The sequence below is a fragment of the Schistocerca americana genome, chromosome 5 (genome assembly GCF_021461395.2).
Source record: "Schistocerca americana isolate TAMUIC-IGC-003095 chromosome 5, iqSchAmer2.1, whole genome shotgun sequence".
In the NCBI taxonomy this organism is placed as follows: Eukaryota; Metazoa; Arthropoda; class Insecta; order Orthoptera; family Acrididae; genus Schistocerca; species Schistocerca americana.
In genome coordinates, this window is record NC_060123.1 from 155,982,916 (window position 1) to 156,006,018 (window position 23,103).

The 23,103-nt window shown below is 39.6% G+C and overlaps 1 protein-coding gene across 1 annotated transcript in view; it reads right to left on the minus strand.

Annotated features, from left to right (window-relative positions):
• The window catches only part of LOC124615407 (trifunctional enzyme subunit alpha, mitochondrial), a 155,814-nt gene that overhangs the window by 17,977 nt on the left and 114,734 nt on the right, over nucleotides 1–23,103 (minus strand). The window contains exons 6-10 of the mRNA XM_047143260.1: nucleotides 14,863–15,038; nucleotides 8,054–8,224; nucleotides 7,709–7,931; nucleotides 3,970–4,179; nucleotides 3,158–3,353 (exon numbers count right to left, since the gene is read on the minus strand). Of these exons, the coding sequence (XP_046999216.1) occupies nucleotides 3,158–3,353; nucleotides 3,970–4,179; nucleotides 7,709–7,931; nucleotides 8,054–8,224; nucleotides 14,863–15,038 (976 nt within the window). The remainder of the gene's footprint in view (nucleotides 1–3,157; nucleotides 3,354–3,969; nucleotides 4,180–7,708; nucleotides 7,932–8,053; nucleotides 8,225–14,862; nucleotides 15,039–23,103) is intronic.

The window sequence follows — 23,103 nt, forward strand, 5'->3', positions numbered from 1 at the left end:
TTTCCTATTCCTTACAGTCCACTATTAGGTCACTGCCAGTTTTATTTATGAAATCTTTCACCCATCCCCTCACCCTGAAATTGTATTGTATTGACTTATTTTTCTCTCATCCTAAGTTCAGGGTGTGTATGCAGACAAGAGAACTTCCCAGATTTTCCCTGGATTTACAGGTTAAAAATACACTTCTTCCAGGTGAAAATACACTTTTTCTGTGTTAAGTGACAATATTTTTTCCCTCAAAACAATAAAACTTACCAATCCTTTGAAAGGTTAACATCTTATACACCAGCATAGAGCTTACCGGCACTTTAGAAAACGAACCCCCCCGCACCCCCACCCCCCCAAAAAAACAAAAAAAAAAAACTTTTGGAAAAATCTTTGATGTACAATAACATGTACACTGCATATTTTCATATTATGATACTGCGTATTTTCATATTACAAAATTATATATTTGAATTCCACCATACACAGCACATTAGTTTCTGAAGCATTGAAATCAAGATTGAGATGCACTTTCAGAAGCCAATCATAGTTCGCGTCACATGATTTCACCAGCCGATGACAGCAGATATTCAGAGCACAGAACCTGTGATGTAGCCAGCCAATAGCAACATCGCTGTTAAGTAGAACAAACACACAAATTGGAAAAGTTGATGGATTAAATATATATGCATAGTATAGCTACGAGAAAACCTATGCTTTCACTTTTCAGATCATCAGTCAAATGTTCCAGTGAAATTTTAAATAATGACATAAGTGTCTGGTCTTCTGGGCTCAAAATTATTGTGTGTGTCTGGCCCTCAGAGTGTTAAGCTATAACTAAGAATCGTACACACTGTCATTTAAGAAATTCAAATCATGTTCACACACATAGCAATTTATCTTGTGTAAAATGAAATTTACTTTGAAAGTAACACTTTTCAAACCACCATTTGCAATATTTTCTCACAAATGTTAGAATTCAATTCATAAGTTGTCAGAGAGCACCATAAAACACACATTACTGTGTGGGCAGCTATGATGATGTAGGAAGCCCTTATGTTCTTATGTATATAACATTAAGAGATCTTACATTATATCATAAATGAAAAAGGATATCAGAGGATACTCAAAGAGCATCGGAATTTCGTAAACCATACAAAAATGCATAATTTGCCTTAAAGTGCACACTCATATGTCCAGATGCACAAAGTAGTAGGCCCCAACCTGACATTAAGCTTTTCAGTGTGGTTTTCGGGATACAAATTTTCTTGGAGTAACAGTACTGCACTATCTCATGTTTGGTTCTTTGTTACAGTGTAATAGCATATGTACCAGAAGATGAAAATGTGCATTTGAAATTCAGCAAACAGTTGACACTAGCCAACAATGTTTCAAATAAACTGACTATCTTTGCGGAAAAGGTTAATGAAAGTCAAATTTCTTTTGCAAATTGACAAAAGTCACTTCATTGTTCTGCATGGCAATTAATGCCAGACTGCCAAAAACCTAGAAATAAAATGAAATTGGAAAAGTGATACTAACAACACATTTTAGCCTACCATAATTATGTGAATGTATTTTAAATCACTTGATAGTTCCCAGCCAGAGAAATCTGTTTTGTTTTCATTTGGCATGAAAGATGTAAATGAAGAGGAAACAGCAAAATCGCTACATGTAAACATGGGTCACACGGAAACTAACCCCCCTCCCCACTATCACTCAGACTGCTCTCCGCGAATCTGCTGGCTTGAGCACACCAGAAAAATTATTCTAGATAGCATTCGGCTGCCTGTTGCTATTGCAAGTACAGCAAACAGCCACACTTCAAGCTGCCAGAAGTGGGAAAAGTATGGTATGGGAGAAGTATGGTACTCAAGTGAGCGTGCATATGAGCACACTGGCAACTGCTCAAACAAACATAATGTAAACCGTTATGAGGTCACACTCATCGGAAGCAGTTTGATTTTAGAAAGTATTGCATAGTCTTCATCCTAAAGCCTTTGACATGTTTTGCTGTTGGCAGATGCTTGTGTGTGCACTGTGTTTTGTTGTCACAGATAGTGCATTTCCTCTGCAGCTTAAGTTTTATTTCGATTTTTTATAGCTGCAGTATTATTCTGCAACAACAGGCCAAAGTAAAATTTTTTGTTACGGTATCAGTTGTTACCAGCCAAAACAACAAAAATTTAACAGAAAACTAAAACAATGAAAGATTTCTGGAATTCTAAAAATTTCCCAGTTTTTCCTGTATTTCCTGGTTGTCCTGGGGTCTGTACACCCTGAAGTTACATTTCCCTTGACTAAGGTTGTAAGTGCCTTTGTGCCCTTCAGCTTATGCTTTTCAACAATTTTTTCCAAAAAACCACAGAGAGAAACAAACATCTTTGATTCTGGAACCTAGCAATTAACAGACCTTTTGGTACATGTCATTTGGTCATTTGGTAAGTGTAACATCACTCATTCTTTTTAGAGAAAGGGAGGGAGCCATTTAAGAACAAAATCTGAACTTTAATCACTCAGAAGTTTAACCACTTCTGACACCAAAATGACTGAGGTTAGAATTTAACAAACAGTATCCAAATTTGCAACAAGATAGTTTGCCATGCATATTGCAGGAAACAATTATTCATACGTACTCAGCTACCTTTACCTTTAGATCACAGTGTGGTAATACTCTGGGTTATTTTTAATGAACAATAACCCAGACCATTGCTCATTAAAGATTTTAATATTCAATGACTGATTTTCGTATGAGGAGCTACATTAATGACTCTTATATTATCCACTGATATTACACTCCAAGTCAATGAAAGTGGCATATGTAATGAAGTAAATCATTTTAAGATAACCTAAGACGATTGTAACATTTTGTGCTGTGTGTCATTTCAATCACACAACCATTAATTTCAATGAAATCAAACTTCAACTCATTGCTAAAGATCATTCAGGTACTCATGAATGCCAAATAGTGAGCCAGCTTATAATAAAGCTGTCACAGGGCACAAAGATGATAGTCTTCACAAATTAGTAATTGGAACTTTAAGTAAAAGGCAAGCTACAAAATGTTATATTAAAATGGAAGATAAGTAGTTTGTTACCTATTACAATACTATGATGCCAGGTTTCATATTTAATTATAATTAAAATAAACCACTTTTGATTAATAAATTACCCAAAAATCCCTGCTTAACCATGTCCTGGAGAACTCCAATGTCACCACCACCAAATCTTGTTCCAAATTTGCTTCCCAGGTCCTTTGCAATGTGTGATGCAACATCAACACCAACTTCATCCAGCAATGTAGCTGCACCCACAGGGAAGCCAAATGTTTTGCTAAGTTTATCTAAAGTCTTGAACTCCACACCTTCCTGAAAAGGTTAATTTAGTTTTCAAATTATTGTAAAATGTCCAATGATATGTGCAACAAATACAGTCCAAAAGCTTAAAGAACCTATAAGATTAAACAATGCTCAATTTCAAAAATCAAGTAACAAACCATAGAAGAGCAATATTAAAACCAGTAGCAAGTAACCTGTGAAATTCCTGCAAGTTCCTTTCTTTAATAAAGTGCATGCAGAACATAAATATTAGAGCAATAAAATTAAAAGCTGTACTGAAATGACAAAAATTATTATACATGAAGTACAATACTGTAACAACCAGTGAATGGGGCTACCACATTTGAACTTTTTGGAACTTAATGAAATTAAAAACAGTAATAAGTTACATACTGCCCAAAGGGATTTGCCCTGTTCTCTTAATTCCTTTGCCTTGAACTAATTATTTATCATTTTAATTTACACAAATGCTGGTTGCAGAGAAGATGTTACAACAGCTTAAACCCCTATGTGAAGATTCTGTGTTCATCAACAACATAGAAATTCCACATTACATCTATACAATCTACAAAAGGACGAGAACTTACTTTCTTCACATAATACACTGAAATTGCAATTCTGTATTAGCTATGACTTGATTATGTACCTGTAAAAGCCTTAGTGCTTCAGCTTGCATGGCTGCAAGAATTCTTGTTGTATAAAAACCTGGTCCATCTCTCACAGTTATCACCACTTTTCCCTGTTTCAGTCCAACATCAACTGCAGAAGCTGCAGTATCTTTTGAAGTCTGATCAGTTGTTATCACTTCCAATAACTGCATCTTGTCAACAGGTGAAAAGTAATGCATACCAATAACCTTGGGAAAAAAAAGGATTGACGTTACTGTCTTCTCTTTTGCTGAAAAACAAGTCAGACACTCCCACAATACATTACCCTGAATGGGTGTATATGAAAACTGAACTACAAGAAAATGAACACAAATTGTAAATATAAGATTTATTTTTCTTGTTAAACTGTTTTAACTGAAAAGTTATCAACTTTCATTCAAAATAACACAGTATTTGCTTGTATGCTGGCAAATCATACAAGAATTTTCATTGCTGGTTTTCTCTACATTTAAACAATAGAATGAATAAAAATAACCACCCAATTTACAGTCCAAGGATTTAGCAATAGGATAACTTTAACACAGTTCAGCATACAGACACTTGGGTACACCTTTTCACACACACACACACACACACACACACACACGGGTCATAATACTGGAATACTGACTGGCTGTTTCCATGTGCTCCAAGAAGATGAACGAACAAACGAACAACTGAACAAACAAACGAACAACTGAACAAACAAACGAACAACTGAACGAACAAACAAACAACTGAACAAATCAACAGACTGTATGCAAGTCTGTAAGCTATATTACAATATTCAAGTGCTTTTTTTGTGCATTGATATATACTTAACACCTACACCATAATTATAGTGCACATCTTGATTAATTTTATTTTTTGCTTTTGTTGTGTACATGGAAAGAGTTAAACAGCAATACCAAGAAAGGTCATCACTACACAGAGAGAATCATTTGCAGGGCATCACCTCTGTTCCGAACAGCCACCTCCAGGTGGTGCTAGCTATCAGAACTACACACTGCTTCCATGCCACTTCCATCAACACACGATATCTGTCCACTGATAGTGTTGCCAGCTGCCTGAAAGAGCACTGTTAACCGTGGTCTATTTCGCTCCTGCCCAGAACTGATGGGGATGGAGCTCTTTTCCCAAAAGGCACACAAGCCAATGTGCCGTGGACATTTGACAGTTCCTGCACTACATCACAGTTCCTACAGTTAAGCCATTCTGACAGTGCCAACATTTTCTGCTCTGGAGCACAGTTCCAGAAGTTCTGTTCAAAAGACATCAGTTCCGACTTAGAAGTCGCTATTTACACAATAATTGGCACAGTCAACTACGAGTGTCTGCATAAGTACTTGCAATCATAGTGACAATATCAGTCTGCCAAGAGACAGCAAAGTTATTTAGATTTCAATGTATTAGGTACAGGACATCAACTGCCACACCTCAAACTGTTACCAAAGTTAAGTTTTGTATCACAACTGTGGCGAAGGTACGAACTTTGAACAACAACAGCTTACTTAAGCTGCGCAGAACAATCTGGGGTTCTGTTGCAGAAACTATGCACACTTCAACTCTAGTCTATGATGGTATACAGTGTTCCTGTAATGCTCAATAGAGCACACATACAAATGCTCAATAGAGCACACATACAAATGCTCAAGGCAGCTGAACAACACAATAAGAATATCAGTGGAGCACTCAGATCAATCCTTGCTGAGTGGCAACCCGTAACGAGCCACATTCAATCCCTGCACCTCTGGCAAAAAGCAGTTATTCTCTGTGAGTTTAAATGCATATCAAGCAACCTGCGGCTCGCTGACCATCAAGCCACGGTTGTCCTAGAAAGAAACTAGCTTCAATTAAGAAAATCATCCATGAAAATAGCTAATGGAACTGTATATGCCTCAGTTCAAATTAACTGATTCATAGGAATGAGACTAGACAAAGGCTTGCCCTTCACATTGCCACAATTTACCTAGCATAAAGAAGAAAGCCCCTGTCTTCGAACAATCGTGCAGAATATGGACAACAATTAACAGAATATGCTCCAATCGTGGCAGAAGCACTGACTCTCTTTACAGATACGGTAAGACTCCATCTGTTCACCATTTAGTTACAGATAGGACATATTGTGGAACTTTCAATGAATTCCTGGTGGCAACAAATGGTGCAACTGATTGTATTAAAAATTTAAGTGTCCATAAATTACCGGTGTTATTGCTTTATTTTATTCAGTATTGTGCTTAAAAAACAATATGATATGCAAGTAAGATAAATAAAAGTTAAATGAGTATTTACCATGTTGCCACACTTCTGTTCTAGTGACGCCATGTCAAGCAAGTATACTTGCATCAGAATAACAAAGTAATTGCCGGTTAGGCACTGAAAGGCTCAATATTTTGTTAGGTGATATGTGCACAGCCAATATAGGTGTAACACTAACAGCTGCTAAGGTCACTGCTGAATTCTTTTTTATGTTTTCCTTCAATCTGCATTACTCTGATCACCTTACAGTAGAAGAGAAGCCTTATCACTTTGTTGCTCTGATTCACTATTAGCTACAGACATTCTTTTGCATATTATAAAAAAGAATCAGCATAAGGAAAGAAAGCATATGATGAAAATTTATGGCAACAATAATGCTATCAACCGCAATCATTAGATAATGATCACATGCTTTCTTTCCTTATGCTGATTCTTTTTTATAATATGCAAAAGAATATCTGTAGCTAATAGTGGATCTGAGCAGCAAAGTGATACGGTTACTCTGCTCCTGAAAGGTGGTCAGAGTATTGGCAGAGTGCCATGACAACGGTTGATTAGTTGTTGCTGTGGCAGCTCTTTCGTAAAACACTACCTGCCAATCACTTTGTTATTCTGATCCAGGCACAGATCTTACTACCATGCACACTGCCACCTTTTACAGAATTGTAGTGGAAATACTTTTGCTGCTACCATGGATGTTTGGGGTGAAATTGTATTAACATTTAATTTCAATAGCCTAATAGTTTTGCAGTCACAATTTTCCTATATTACAGAATAGGTGAAGAGGATAGCACACGATGGACCAGCATGGCGAGTTGCATTAAACCAGTCTTTGGACTGAAGACCAAAACATGTTTAGGTTGTTCTAAGATAAGAGCTCTGGATAGAGTACTCATTCTATTGCTGTTGTAATTTGGGAGACCAACATCTCTAAATTGGGTAAGAAGATGTATAAGACATGTGAAAGAGAACTGTTTTACCCTTTCTAGAATATATGCCAAGTTGCTTAAACAGGAGAAAGTTGATACGAATACTGGTCTGATGCACAATTTTCATACTCTTGCTTGCACAGATAGTAATCTACTGTGTGAGCCTTCTGACATGCAGAATGGACAGATTCAAAGCTTCTGTTCCCCACTGGCTCATATCTATTCATTCCTTTAACTAAAGACTCTTCAAATCTTAAGTTGGTGCCTCAGTTTTTGAAATGTGCTCTCAATATACCGTGTAAGAAAGAAAGATAAGTAGGTTCATGTCACAATTCGATCAAATCACTAGATTTGCAGATATTAAACCATACATAATATTTCACCTCTAAAGATGTACTCTGCAGATAGGGATGAACGGTCAGTGAACAATCTTATTTATTGATCATGGTCTCATGGTATAGCAGTTCAAAAAGAAAGAAATTATGTCCGCTTTTCTCACTTTGTTGGCTGTCAAATGTTGTTATTGAGATATTTTTACTTTTCAACTAACCTTTTCAGGTCGCTTGCTTGCCTTTGCAATATCTGTAATAGGAAGAGCACTGGTGTTGGAAGCCACAACACAATGCTCTGGAATAAGCTGTTCAATCTCCTTGATAACCTTATGCTTGATGTTTAAGTCTTCAAATACTGCTTCTATTACCATATCACAACTTTTAAAATTTGAATAAGATAGTGTTGGTTCTAGGTTTGACATAAATCGATCCATTTCAAACCTGAAAATAAAACATTTGTCATCATTTTTGAAGTATGCCAGAGATGATTAGATTTCCCAAACACCACAGTAGCATTAGTTAAAGAAGTAGGTTTTTAAAAAAAAGTAGTTTCATTTCAGTACCCAGACAACTTCTTCCTTTTCACTGCTTTATCTAGTCCTGTTTGTATTTGTCCAACACCGCGTGCTAGCCCTTTGGGGTCAGTATCCTTCATAATAACTTTATAACCTTTATCTATTGACACATGTGCTATGCCAGCACCCATGAGACCTGCACCTATTACTGCAATATTTCTGAAACATAAATATAAAAATATATTAACAAACAATTATGAACAAAATAAGCATTTTTAAAAAATCAGCTTAGCATGAGACTGATTTTAAATACTCTTTAGGGAACACAAGGGGAAAAGTGAATATTACTACTGTCTGTCAAACCACTGGTCAAAAACAAAATGATTTTCTCAACATTTTCATGGTCTCTTCTGTAGTGCTTCGAGAATTTCGGAGTAAATTCCAGAACCACTCAGCCTTCCACCTTTTCGAACACCTGAGTTTTTAGAAGTGAGTAGGAGAAAAGAATACACCCTAGTACACATCACCTATTTGTATGTACAGGTCAAGAAACAGTTACGAGAAAAAGATAGACCCAGCGGCCGAATGGCAGCAGACAAGTACCTGCTGTACGGTCCACGGAGTTTCTGTGTACAGGTAGAGAAGAAAAGAAAAGTTGATGTAGTATTCTGTGCTCTTTAGTGTCTCTTGATTGTAAAAAGACTAACTAACAATTTAATATAGATTTCTATATACATTATAATGGAAGGAAACATTCCACGTGGGAAAAATTATATATAAAAACAAAGATGAGGTGACTTACCGAACAAAAGCGCTGGCAGGTCGATAGACACACAAACAAACACAAACATACACACAAAATTCAAGCTTTCGCAACAAACTGTTGCCTCATCAGGAAAGAGGGAAGGAGAGGGGAAGACGAAAGGAAGTGGGTTTTAAGGGAGAGGGTAAGGAGTCATTCCAATCCCGGGAGCGGAAAGACTTACCTTAGGGGGAAAAAAGGACAGGTATACACTCGCACACACGCACATATCCATCCACACATACAGACACAAGCAGACATATTTAAATATGTCTGCTTGTGTCTGTATGTGTGGATGGATATGTGCGTGTGTGCGAGTGTATACCTGTTCTTTTTTCCCCCTAAGGTAAGTCTTTCCGCTCCCGGGATTGGAATGACTCCTTACCCTCTCCCTTAAAACCCACTTCCTTTCGTCTTCCCCTCTCCTTCCCTCTTTCCTGATGAGGCAACAGTTTGTTGCGAAAGCTTGAATTTTGTGTGTATGTTTGTGTGTCTATCGACCTGCCAGCGCTTTTGTTCGGTAAGTCACCTCATCTTTGTTTTTATATATAATTTTTCTATATACATTCACATATTGGACTCACTTGAGACTGGAGAGTTATAACTTACTTTGTGTCTTGGCTGTGAACGAAGCAAGACACATGTATGATGTTCATAAATTATTTGGTTATCAAACCAATGATATCTGAATATGTGTAAACGAGTCTAATATTTAAGGACTAATTTAACTTGCAGAAGTTATTGTCCATGGAAGTTGAAAATATAAAGTGATTGAACTGAAAAGTTCCCAAATTATTTCAAGGATAGAGAAGTAGTTTAATAAATTCCTTTAGCCAGCTATAGTCTTCAGGGAAGCAGCTTTTGGGAGATCGGGGTAGCTGATTACCCAGAGAAGAGGACTGGCTACACACATCATACAAGTTAACTGACTTGAGAGATGTGTGAGCCTTGCAACCCAATACCACACGTGTCTTGTCAACCGAAAAATGTTAGAACGTGGCGACCCAAGTAACAGGACCCGAAGAAAGTGGGAATTTTAAGACGGAAACGGGAAGAAGATATGAGTTGCCATAGCAACCAGGCATAGCAAGATATGAGAACTGTTTCCACTAATTGTATTGAGTCCAATAAACCAATGGAAGAAAGTTGCAAGTACAACACAGTAAAAGACACGCAAAAGTAACAGCGGCAAAAATCCAGAGAAAAGACCTCAACCTTTCGACTAACAAGATTGAGCGTGGAGAGTAAGCCGTCTTCACACACGTCCATCACGCCGATGCAGTAACCAGCCACTGACATGGACTGCACCAGCTGCTGCTCACTGGTGCTGACTCTGCATCCACTCGCCAACAATGATGCTGAAACCAAAATTCAATGCCACCGGCGCCAGTGCTGCCCACCGGTGCTGATTACACATTCGCTTACCAACACAGCTAGATCTCTACACAGGTTGTTAAGAGGATTGTGCCTGTTAAGTCGCCTTCACACTCCGCTCTAGTCAGCGGTGGCCCCGATTGTAATGCCAACAGCAGCTGACGCTCTCCACATATAGTTAGCTCTTATTTTTACCTAGCCAGCCAGTCTCTCCTGCCATCCACGTATAGTTAGGTCTTATTTTTACCTAAGCCGCTATTTGAATGTAATCTCTTAGGCCGTTGGTCTACACAAACCTGGGTGCAGATTAATAAACTGCAAAGCATGTTAGATTAATAGAAAATATGATTTTGTATGAATCATTACATAATTGTGATAACATAATACATATTTTATAAGTAATGCAGAACGTTTGTTTTACCCCTTTATGATATGTGATGTATAGGGGAGGGTTTATATTAGTTTTGAAAGGGGTGGGTAGTGTAGGTAAAAGCACAACTAACACAACACACACATCACACCTTTCAGACAACCCTCGCAGACAACTGTGACTGGTTCCTCACCATTTGCTGTTCCGTAGGGGTTGCTAAGATTTTTCTTCAGTGACTTCAAAGGTGAAGGTGAGAATGTCTGTTCTGCAGGAGACGTTTAACATCATACCTCCTTCGGCTTCTCACTCAAGTACTCGCGAAGTAGGGATCCTGGGGAAGGTGGGATGGCAAGGGTTTCCAGTCTTTGGGACTATCTTCTTTCTCTTCTTTGATTTTAGCAACCATTTCTACTTTTTCCTTTCTTACTTCTCATCTGAGTACTGGTCTATCTTTCCCTCTTTCCATATGCATATACTTCTATCACTGAAGTTCTTATTTTCCATGGTTTCCAATAACCTTCAACTTATTTCGTATAAGTAGGTTGAGGAATCAGGCTACACAAACACCACAAACACACTTCCGCATACACAAACCATAACACAAAGACACAAACAAGGAAAGTCTGGATTAAAAGGATGTGAGAACCGTCAAGTGTTGTAGGGGGAAAGAACGTGCACATAGAGAAATATGCACTTATGGCTGTTCATTGTGATGATTCTACATTGCCTAGGTACTTGAAAAAAACTACCATTTTGTTGAAGAGCATAACTGATAAGCGTAAGTCAGGGAGGAACTAATTGTTATAATTATTCAGGAATGTCAGTCTAACAAATATTCTGATGACTTGTAGGATAGTGGGACTCTCATAACTTAAGTAAACATATTATATATTGAACAATGTATGTATTCATGAAGTAGATGCTGGAAACATAGAAGTTGATAAGTAAAAGAGGACTCTAAGGTATAAAAGAGAAGTATGAAAAGGCGAGCATGAAGGGTGAAGCAGATTTTTAGTTTTACCAGATAATATTTAGTTATATTGTACATAAAGATGTATACTAGGGTAATGAACCATGAAGCCTACTCGAGAAGGATAAGGGAGGATGCACCCAGCATATATTTGATGAAAAGGGCAGATAGGCAGACCTAAGAAAAGCTGACCTATACTGTATGGACAGGGGCACCAAGAAGGGGATTAACCTGTACCATGGGAAAATAGGAATTATAAAAAGGGGTGCACCTACCAAAACAGAAGGAGAAAGGGTACTCATAGGATCAATCCGTAATGTGAGGTATACGTACTGTTTCTAGAGGGGAAAGGGCAGTATCATGATGAAAGTCACAAAAGTTTGTAGAAATTATTTTGGTAGCATTATTACATTTTATGAGTGTCAATAGGAACACTTATTTTGGCCACAGTTCCTCCAGACTATAAAAAGTTTATAAATAATAAGGCCATTGCATACTAAAGAAGTAGTACAAAGAAATAAAATAAAGTACTCAAGTGTCGTGAACACCTGGAGTTTGTGATTGGAAATTGAAACAGAGTCCTAACAAACCCTAACTATTAGGAAAACTTACCAGATCACAATGGAATATTCAGAGTTGATGTCAAAATAGAGCAAGAGTAGAATACATGAAACATTACCTAAAATTTATTCTAAATGAGTACAAAGATCAATGTTGGAATGTACATTGTTAGAATTGTATGTGATATAAATTTACATGATGATTGTACAAAATATCGCGTATTTCATTTAAGGAGGTGGGGTGGGGGGTGGGGAGGGAATACGTAGTGCTTCGAGAATTTCGGAGTAAATTCTAGAACCACTCAGCCTTCCACTGTTTTGAACACCCGATATTTTAGAGGTGAGTGTGAGAAACAAATTCGCCCTACTACGCATCACCATTTGTATGTGCAGGTCAAAAAACAGTTATGAGAAAAAGATGAACCCGGCGGCCGAACGGCGGAAGACAAGTACCTGCTGTAAGGTCCCTCACTTCCCGTGTACAGGTAGAGAAGAACAAGAAAAGTTTATGTAGTATTCTAACTATTTGCTGACCAGTTCCCTTTCTAGGCAGTGCCTAGGCCAATTATCCTTTTCCTTGTACACTGTCAAGGTTGTCAACTTTCATAAACCCTGAATGATACTTTCACTCTGCAGTGGAGTGTGTGCCGATATGAAACTTCCTAGCAGATAAAAACTGTGTGACGGGCCAAGACTCGACCTCGGGACCTTTGCCTTTCACGAGCAAGTGCTCTACCGTCTGAGCTACTGAAGCACTCATTCTGGAAACATCCCCCAGGCTGTGGCTAAGCCATGTCTTCGCAATATCCTTTCTTCCAGGGGTGCTATTTCTGCTAGGTTTGCAGGAGAGCTTCTGTGAAGTTTTGAAAGTAGCAGACGAGGAACTGGCGGAAGTAAAGCTGTGAGGACGGGGCGTGAGTCATGCTTGGGTAGCTCCAATGGTAAAGCAGTTGCCCACGAAAGGCAAAGGTCCCAAGTTTGAGTCTCAGTCCAGCGCAGTTTTAATCTGCCAGGAAGTTTGATAAACCCTTTTTGAAAACTAGCTGAATACCTGCAGCTTCACCCGCATATGCATATAACACAAACATCTCTTTTCCCCTGCAATCCCCTTCTCTCTTCTCTTGGTCCCTCTCAATCCCCCCCACTCATCACCCCTCTTCCTGTACACACTTTCTGTCCCCTTTCTCTGCCCATCTCCTCCGTAACCCTGCCCCACCTCTGTACCCCCAGCCACTTTCTCTTCCCAACCCACTCAGCCAACTATTCCTCCCCCCCCCCCCCCCCCCCCCCCTCTCTCTCTCTCTCTCTCTCTCTCTCTCTCTCTCTCTCTCTCTCTCTCTCTCTCTCTCTCTCTCACACACACACACACACACACACACACTATTCTCCCTTCTCCTTACCCCTCTCTCTATCAATCCTTTCGTGGAGCCCCTCTCTGTCCATTCTCTCTCCTGCCCTCCTCTCCCCCTACTTATCTTTTTCCCCATGGTTTCACACGCATACATGTTAGACAAATATATTGCATGCATCTCCCCTTCCTTCCTTCCTTCCTTCCTTCCCTCCTCGTCCATATCATCCTCCTCCTGCTCTCACCCATGATCTCCTCTTACTTCCATCTCCCTGTCCACACCCTTCTTATCCCATCACTCTGCCCTCTGTCCATCTCCTTAGCCCCACTCAGCCTACTCCTCCTTGCTTCTCTGTACACCCCCTCTCTTTATCCATCTTCTTCTCCGCCCCCCCCCCCCTCTGTTTACCTACTCCTTCCTCAGTCCCTCTGTCAATTCTACCCTCACCCTATCCATCTACTACTCCACCCAATCTTTCTCCCCCTCTATCTGTTCTTACATCCTCCTCCTCCATCCTACTGATCTCCTTCCCCTCGATTTCCTTCCTCCTACCCCCTCCCTCTACATTCCCTCCTGTGCATTTCCCTATCCATAACTTCATGCCTCCCATCCCCCCTCCCTCCTGTAACACCATTCCCTCCTCTATCCATCTAAACCTACTTCCAACTACACCCATCCGCACAAGTCAGTAACCCTTGTACAAAAGGTCAGTTAAGCAGGCCATTAGCATTCCCCAGCATGCCCCTTGTGCAGGCAACCTACTTCAGATCAAAGGCTTGAAAAACCTAGGCAGGCTAATACTATTTGTACAGAACACAACTGGTGTGCAGGACAGCCTATACAGCACAGGCTAAAAAATGTTTCTGCCCTCATCTCTGATCCTATTGGAGTAGAGCACACCCCCACACCCCCACACACACACGTGATAAGCATGCATATGAAAGTGTGCGTGCACCCACGATTGTTCAGTTATCCAATAAAATATTGAAATCTGGAGATCAACCAGTAAACTTCTTGGAAAAAGATCAAGACTTCAACTGAGAGACAGAAAATAATAAATTTCAACGTGTAAAACACTTAAGTACACTCATGCTTCTCTGCTTAAAAGAAGAAAGTTCGTCAGTAATGGTGCAAACTGCAATTAAAAACATTGTGAAAGTCAAGGTTTAACTTCATTATAGTCGAAAATAACGAAAAGCTTGCTTATGCTACTATTTTTTATTAATTTATATGACCATGATTCATGTAATACGAAATAACGGACTTCGTGCAATTTTGGAGTTTCTACAATATCTTCATTAATTCAGCTTATATTTATGTCAAGTGTCGAAAATCAAATACTGACAGTTCCTAAGAAGACCAGCTTCAGTACAAAACCACAATTATCAATATTTAAAGTTTATCACTCTCTTTTAAACCATATTGCTCTTACTTCACTTGATGAGATGGGTTACCAAAGCGATTCTTTTTGCATTCTGTCTGTCCTTTGAAAAGACCCATTAGTCCTCTACTCTGTGGAGTCATTGCCAGCTGTCCAAATGCAGCACTCTCTGCAGCATATCCTGACTCTGGTCCTTTTTCAATGCCAGTTCGAATGACTTCCAGTATCTGGTGGGAAGAAAGAGTGAGATCTAATGTTAATATGTATCACCTGTAATGATACGTTGTGCATACTATAATATGCTGTGACTTACCAAACGAGAAAGCGCTGGTAGATAGACACAATATTAAATTTTTCTCACGTGCAATGTTTCCTGACTTACCAAACGGGAAAGTGCTGGAGATAGACACAATAAAAAACACACACAAATATCAAGCACGCACACACACACACACACACACACACACACACACACACACACACACACACACACACGTATATATCCATCCACACATATACAGACACAAGCAGACATGTGTAAAGGCAAAGAGTTTGGGCAGAGATGTCAGTCAAGGCGGAAGTACAGAGGCAAAGATGTTATTGAGTGACAAGTTATGTATGAGGGGTGGCAACTTGAAATTAGTGGAGGTTCCGGCCTGGTGGGTAGTGGGAAGAGAGGATATATTGAAGGAAAAGTTCTCATCTCCGGAGTTCTGGTAGGGTGGTGTCAGTGGGAAGTATCCAGATAACCCGGACAGTGTAACACTGTGCCAAGATGTGTTGGCCGTGCACCACGGCGTGTTTAGCCACAGGGTGATCCTCATTACAACAAACACTGTCTGCCTGTGTCCATTCATGTGAATGGACAGTTTGTTGCTGGTCATTCCCACATAGAAGGCTTCACAGTGTAGGCTGGTCAGTTGGGAAATCACGTGGGTGCTTTCACACGTGGCTCTGCCTTTGATCGTGTACACCTTCCGGGTTACAGGACTGGAGTAGGTGGTGATGGGAGGGTGCATGGGACAGGTTTTACACCAGGGGCGGTTACAAGGGTAGGAGCCAGACGGTATGGAACGTGGTTTGGGGATTTCATAGTGATGAACGAAAAGGTTACAAAGGTTAGGTGGATGGCGGAAAGACACTCTTGGTGGAGTGGGGGGGATTTTATGAAGGATGGATCTCATTTCATGGCAGGATTTGAGGAAGTCTTATCGCTGCTGGAGAGCCACAGTCAGAGTTTGATCCAGTCCCGGAAAGTATCCTGTCACAAGTGGGGCACTTTTGGGGTTCTTCTGTGGGACGTTCTGGGTTTGAGGGGATGAGGAAGTGGCTCTGGTTATTTGCTTCTGTACCAGGTCGGCAGGGTAGTTGCGGGATGTGAAAGCTGTTTTCAGGTTGTTGGTGTAATGGTTCAGGGATTCGGGATTGGAGCACATTCGTTTGCCACGAAGCTGTAGGGAAGGGACTGTTTGATATGGAATGGGTGGCAGCTGTCATAATGGAGGTCATAATGTTGGTGAGTTTGATGTGAACGGATGTGTGAAGCTGGCCATTGGGCAGATGGAGGTCAACGTCGAGGAAAGTGGCATGGGATTTGGAGTAGGACCAGGTGAATCTGATCGAAGCAAAGGAGTTGAGGTTGGAGAGGAAATTCTGGAGTTGTTCTTCACTGTGAGTCCAGATCATGAAGATGTCATCAATAACTTGGCAGGCCTGGGTAACCTAGAAGGCTTTCGCCATGCGACCCATAAATAGGTTCGCGTACAAGGTGGCCATCCTGGTACCCATGGCTGTTCCCTTTAATTGTTGGTATGTCTGACCTTCAAAAGTGAAGAAGTTGTTAGTTAGGATGAAGCTGGCTAAGGTGATGAACGAGGTTTTAGGTAGGGTGGCAGGTGAACAGCGTGAAAGGAAGTGCTCCATCGCAGCGAGGCCCTGGACGTGCGGAATATTTGAGTATAGGGACGTGGCATCAATGGTTACAAGAATGGTTTCCGGGGGTAACACATTGGGTAAGGATTCCAGGCGTTCGAGAAAGTGGTTGGTGTCTTTGATGAAGGATGGGAGACTGCATGTAATGGGTTGAAGGTGTTGATCTACGTAGGCAGAGATACGTTCTGTGGGGGCTTGGTAACCAGCTACAATGGGGCAGCCGGGATGATTGGGTTTGTGAATTTTAGGAAGAAGGTAGAAGGTAGGGGTGGGGGTGTCGGTGGGGTTAGGAGGTTGATGGAGTCAGATGAAAGGATTTGTAGGGGGCCTAAGGTTCTGAGGATTCCTTGAAGCTCCGTCTGGACATCAGGAATGGGATTACCTTGGCAAACTTTGTATGTAGTGTTGTCTGAAAGCTGACGCAGTCCCTCAGCCACATACTCAGGATGATCAAGTACACTGGTCGTGGAACCCTTGTCAGCCGGAAGAATGATGATGGATTGGTCAGCCTTCAGATCACGGATAGCCTGGGCTTCAGCTGAGGTGATGTTGGGAGTAGGATTAAGGTTTTTCAAGAAAGATTGAGAGGCAAGGCTGGAAGTGAGAAATTCCTGGCAGGTTTGGAGAGGGTGAGTTTGAGGAAGAGGAGGTGGGTCCCGCTGTGATGGAGGACGGAACTGTTCCAGGCAGGGTTCAATTTGGATAGTGTCTTGAGTTGGATCATTGGGAGTAGGATTAGGATTATTTTTCTTCATGGCAAAGTGATATTTCCAGCAGAGACTACGAGTGTAGGACAGTAAATCTTTGACAAGGGCTGTTTGATTGAATCTTGGAGTGGGGCTGAAGGTGAGGCCTTTGGATAGGGCAGAGGTTTCGGATTGGGGGAGAGGTTTGGAGGAAAGGTTAACTACTGAATTGGGGTATTGTGGTTCCACATTGTGTTGACTAGAATTTAGAGGTTTTGGGGGGATTGGAGCTGGAAGTGGGAGATTGAGTAGATGGGAGAGACTGGGTCTGTGTGCAATGAGAGGAGGTTGAGGTTTGTTGGAAAGGTTGTGGAGGGTGAGTGAGTTGGCTTTCCGCGGGTGGGAAACCAGGATATTGGATAGTTTTTTGAGGTGGAGGGTGGCATGCTGTTCTAATTTGCAGTTGGCCTGTAGGAGGATGCTCTGAACAGCCGGTGTAGATGTGGGAGAGGAAAGATTGAGGACTTTGATTAGGGATAGGAGTTGATGGGTGTGTTCAATGGCTGAGTTGACGTGTAGGTGAAGGATTAGGTGGGTGAGGGCTATGGATTGTTCAGTTTGGAACAGGTACAGGGACTGACGGAAAGAAGGGTTACAGTCAGAGATGGGAACTGTGAGTGTGAGGCCTTCAGGGGTAATGCCAAATGTCAGACAAGCCTGAGTGAATAAAATATGGGAGCGTAATCTGGCTAGGGCGAAGGCATGTTTGCGGAGGGAATGTAAATAAAACTTAATGAGGTCGTTGTGGGGATGTTGTGAGGGTGACATGGTATTAGAAGGTGGAAAGTGTAACATGAGGCTAAAGTGAAAATAAAAATATATGGGGAGAGATGAAGGTGAAGTAGAAAGCAACTGGAGTTCTGGTGTGAAAAAAAGTCGAAAAAGTGTTGGTTTAAGCTGAGCTATGTTGATCCTGTGGTGAGCTTGGGTTGGTAAACAATGATGTGCACAAAGGTTAGGTGGTTGTGCTGCCTCCAAAACACATTAAAGGGTGGAGAAATACGGGAAAATTTCGAAAAAATTGCGTGTAAATGTACTAAAAGGACTGGTTATGTGGTGGCAGATTATGAAAATGAGGCTAACAATCGTCTGATGAAGAAATAATGTTAAAACCTGTGGGAAGCTGCTAAAAAATTATCGGTTATGTGGGAAAAATGTGAATGGAAATAAAACGAAAGTTGTTAGAACTAACTGAAATGGTTGTTTAACAGGTGAAAGTAACTGAAGCTGTGAAATAACATTCACGAGGTTACACAAGAAATGTTTGTAAACTGGGAACAGTGGATTTTATAGCAGTGGTAGTGTTGAAAGTGTTAAAAATTTTTTGGTTATGGTTTGGAAGTAAATTACGTATTATTGAGTATATATAGACAGGATAAATTGTATGGTATATTACGGAAAAAAGGGAAGGTGAATACAAAGTGAAACTACTTGCACAAACAAAAACGAGAAAGAAAGATGACAGAAAAGATTTTGAAATGCAACAGTGACAATAAAAAACGTAATTGTTGGGTTCAAATTAATGATATGAATATAATAGAAAGAAACATTCCACATGGGAAAAATATATTAAAAAAAGATGCTGTGACTTACCAAACGGGAAAGCACTGGTAGATAGACACAATAAGAAACACACAAACACACACACAAATATCAAGCTTTCACAACCCACGGTTGCTTCATCAGGAAAGAAGGAAGGAGAGGGAAAGACGAAAGGATGTGGGTTTTAAGGGAGAGGGTAAGGAGTCATTCCAATAAATATATATTCTATGACGGTTCTACATCATTTGTTTTTTTTTTTTAATTTTTTGTAGGTATACATATGAAGAGGTGAATGTAAAGAAAGAATGGAGGTGATAAACTCATTCACAAAGAGAAACAGAAGCATGGGAGTTAGTGGAACAACTATAAAGCAGTAGTGAGCAGGGGATAAACAAGGAAGAGGAGTGAGCAAAGAAAGAGAACGTAAGCTAGAGTGGAATTAATCGTGAAAGTCATTTAAGAAAAGTCAGTTTAATTAATACTCTGAGGAATTGATGGATTGTAGGATAGTGGGACTTACCATAGCGTATGTAGACATATTATCTATGCTGAGTATAGGCGTTGAGAAGTAGAGGAGGACTCTAGGGAGTAAATGAAGCAGTAAAAAGTGAATGCAAAGAGTAAAATAGATTTTTTTTTTTTTTTTTTTTTTTTTACCAGAGAATATTTATAGTATACATAGGAACACACACACACACACACACACACACACACACACACACACACACACACACACACACTATAATCATTATTTAATTTATACTGTGCATATATTTTTGTACATTCATATTATAAATATGCTGGGCCAAATATGCGAAGGGGAAGAAAAAACTACCTTTCAAGAGTACAAAGCTCATAATTATTGCACCTGTAAATTTGGTGTAAAGATTATCTGGCTGCTGCAATTGATTTTTAGTTTTTGTGCATATTTAATACAAATATAAGAAATCATCAATATTATTAAAAAAATATATATATTAAATTTGGCTTCACTGTGACAGGACACATTTTTGAGCATTACTTAAACACTGGGTGAATTTTATGTTGCATGTGCACGAGAGAAAAGAAGACAAGGCCTGTTCCAGAAGTCAAAATTTTGTCACAACCTACGAGAACGTCGGTCAGGCCAGACAATATACAATTAAATTTTTGTAGATAGAAATTTAGAGTAACTATTTAAATGTCTATCGGTTTGAATCGGATTGACTGAGTGACTGTTGGGTTGAACTTTAGATAGGAAGTGTTTATTATAAGTGAGTATTATGCAAAGTTTAGGTCAGTGACATTATTAACTTAGATGCGAGTGACTTTATATGTTTGTTGTTCTTTGTATTAATGGTTCTTACTAGGGCGGCTTATAAAATGGCAATGCAACAGCAGAGCGAATCACAACAGCCCTCAGCTGTTTCTGAGGTTAGTGAAACATTAGACGCTAGCTTAACTGAAGTAGTGCCTAGCGGCAGCATTAATCAGGCCCCACAACAAAGCTTAAGTGTTTCGATGTCATCTGAGCAGGATGAAATAAACCCATTGACTGTAATCATGCAGCAGTTAACACTGTTAGCCAAAAATGTAACAGACTTAACTAAAGTGCAAATAGAGACTAAAAGGGAAATCAATGAATAATTAGCAGCCAATCAAGTGAAAGTCCAGGAGCAATTACTAGCTAATCAAACAAAGTTGAATGAGCAATTAGAAGCTAATCAAGTGGAATTAAATAATAAATTAGTAGAGAGTTTTCAGAAACTTAATGATAAATTAAATAAAACTGCAGAAGAATTGAAAATTCAGAATGAAAAGACAGAATTAAAATTAGCTGCTCAAATTGAGCAAGCCACTCAGCAGTGTAATGAAAATGCTAAGAAGTTACGCCTAGAGTTAACCAAGTATGTTGCTACTAAGCTTGATACTATTAAAGAGCAGGTCGAGTCAATCCCACAGATAGTTCAAGCACAAGAACAGATGGAATGTTCTATGGCGGTAATTCCGGTATTAGTTGAAGTTAAAGATGAATTAAAACAACAAGTAAACGAGATGTCAGCAGATATGCAGGATTTGAGACAATCACAAGACAAGATTCCGAAGGACATCCAAAATTTGGATAAATCCATAAATAACATAAAGGAGAGACAAGACGAGGTTGATCATAAGGTAAACATTCTCACAGGAAAATTCTCGCAGTTAAGTTTGGAAAGGCAAAGCATTTCTTCAGACAATATTGAACATACGGTCAGAGCAGGTATACAATCTATGACCAAGAGTTCTGAAGAAAATTTATTTAATAAAGGTTTGCGAGAAGCCAGAGAACAACTAGGCGAAGAACTTAAACAATGGAAAGAAAACATTGAGAGATCTTTAAACCTATCTCGAGAAGATTTGCGTTCCACGCAAGGAAGTGAACCCATAACGAGATCTATCAATGAAGCTACATTATTTAACCGATCAAGTGCAGAAAGGGACATTAATGCACACGTTCGTTTTTGCAATCAACATCAATCACAACACTATGAGGGTAGTCATAATGACTGTAATTGTAAAGGCAATACTGAGGAGAAAAAACTGAACAACGTCCTGTCACGATCGCCAAATTTAATATATTTTTTTTGTGGTATTCAAAAAATTTCAAAACTTCTCTCACACCGGCTTGATTTAGCTTCACTGATCAGGATAGTAAAAACATGCATATGTCAAGGGAATTTTCATTCACAAAGCAGGCTAATCACATTCACACGATTCAATACTGTTCTATCCTGATTAAATTGAGCTTAACTTAAATTCCATAAGGCAGTGAAGCAATTTCCAAGTCTCAGTGCGACGAAAATTGTCAGTCGATCTCCTGAAAACATTTGTAATAATTATTAACTTTCGGTGATCACATGGGGAAGACCGGAGATCTGCTGGTAAGACTGTGTTAGCCAATTTATTTGAAGTAACTGGATATCTTGAGCATACCGAACGGCAGGTTCGTCCAGTGTAAATCAGACGTTCCCCACTGATCCCGTGCAACACAGCATAGTAAGCAGACACTGTCAATAATAATCAGTTAAATAATACGCGAACACACTTACTTTAGTTTAGTTCATGTATTAAATTCCTTCTCATACAGAATCTCATCAAGATGGCGACTAGCTAAACAATACATACATATACATCCTCCTCCTTTCACGGCTAATCGGCAAGCTCTGAATCTTTCTTTTCATAAGAGAAAACATAGATAGCAGAGAAGCTATTCCATGGAGTAAATGGACGCTTCAAGGAATAATAGGGCTTGAAACTACTTTGCATTGATAATCATCGTATATTAAAGTTTAGGAATCGGTAAGATAAGAAGAGATATTTAGAGATATGCACTGAGTTATATAATTTATAAAATTTCTGAAAATATCGCGGAGAGACTGCTGCAAGAGACATTACAACACACACGTTTCACAGGTTGGCAACACTCGCAATGTGAACAAAAACAAACGAACAGACAAAAACACTGTTGCAGGGCGGAAGGAGAAACAGTTTCAGAAAGTGAAGTGTAAATAATGCAGTGCAAGAAATAGTGCAATATGGCAAAAATTGCCAAGTGCAATTGAAAAATTAAGCACTTCGACGCCACCCAGTGCTACCAAGGAGGGAAATAGCAGAATATGTAAAGAAACACCATAAGTAACTTGCACACCAATTTTATAATCAAAACACTGTTTTTAACCTAAAACAAGCAAAAACATCCAAATGTATGTGTCCAATTTGCACAATAACCACGGATAAATAAAAGCGAAACACATCTGGTTTAATTCTTTTTTATTAAATTGCAGTCAGCTCAAGACAGATAACCTATAGCAACAGATTTTAATAGCTGCTGTGGAAGATGGGCATGTGAACAAATGTTTGAAAGCAAACCACCTCCGATACCTTGGCCAGTGAAGTCAACATTTAGAGCGAGTTTATGCAATCCACCAGTAAATAACTAAAATAAGAGGTGCAGCGGGGAAATGGGTGATTTGGAAACCCTGGAAATAGCATGCTACATCCAGAATCAGAAAACTAGAGTGGTGCCATCTGGCCAACATACCTCTGGCATTGA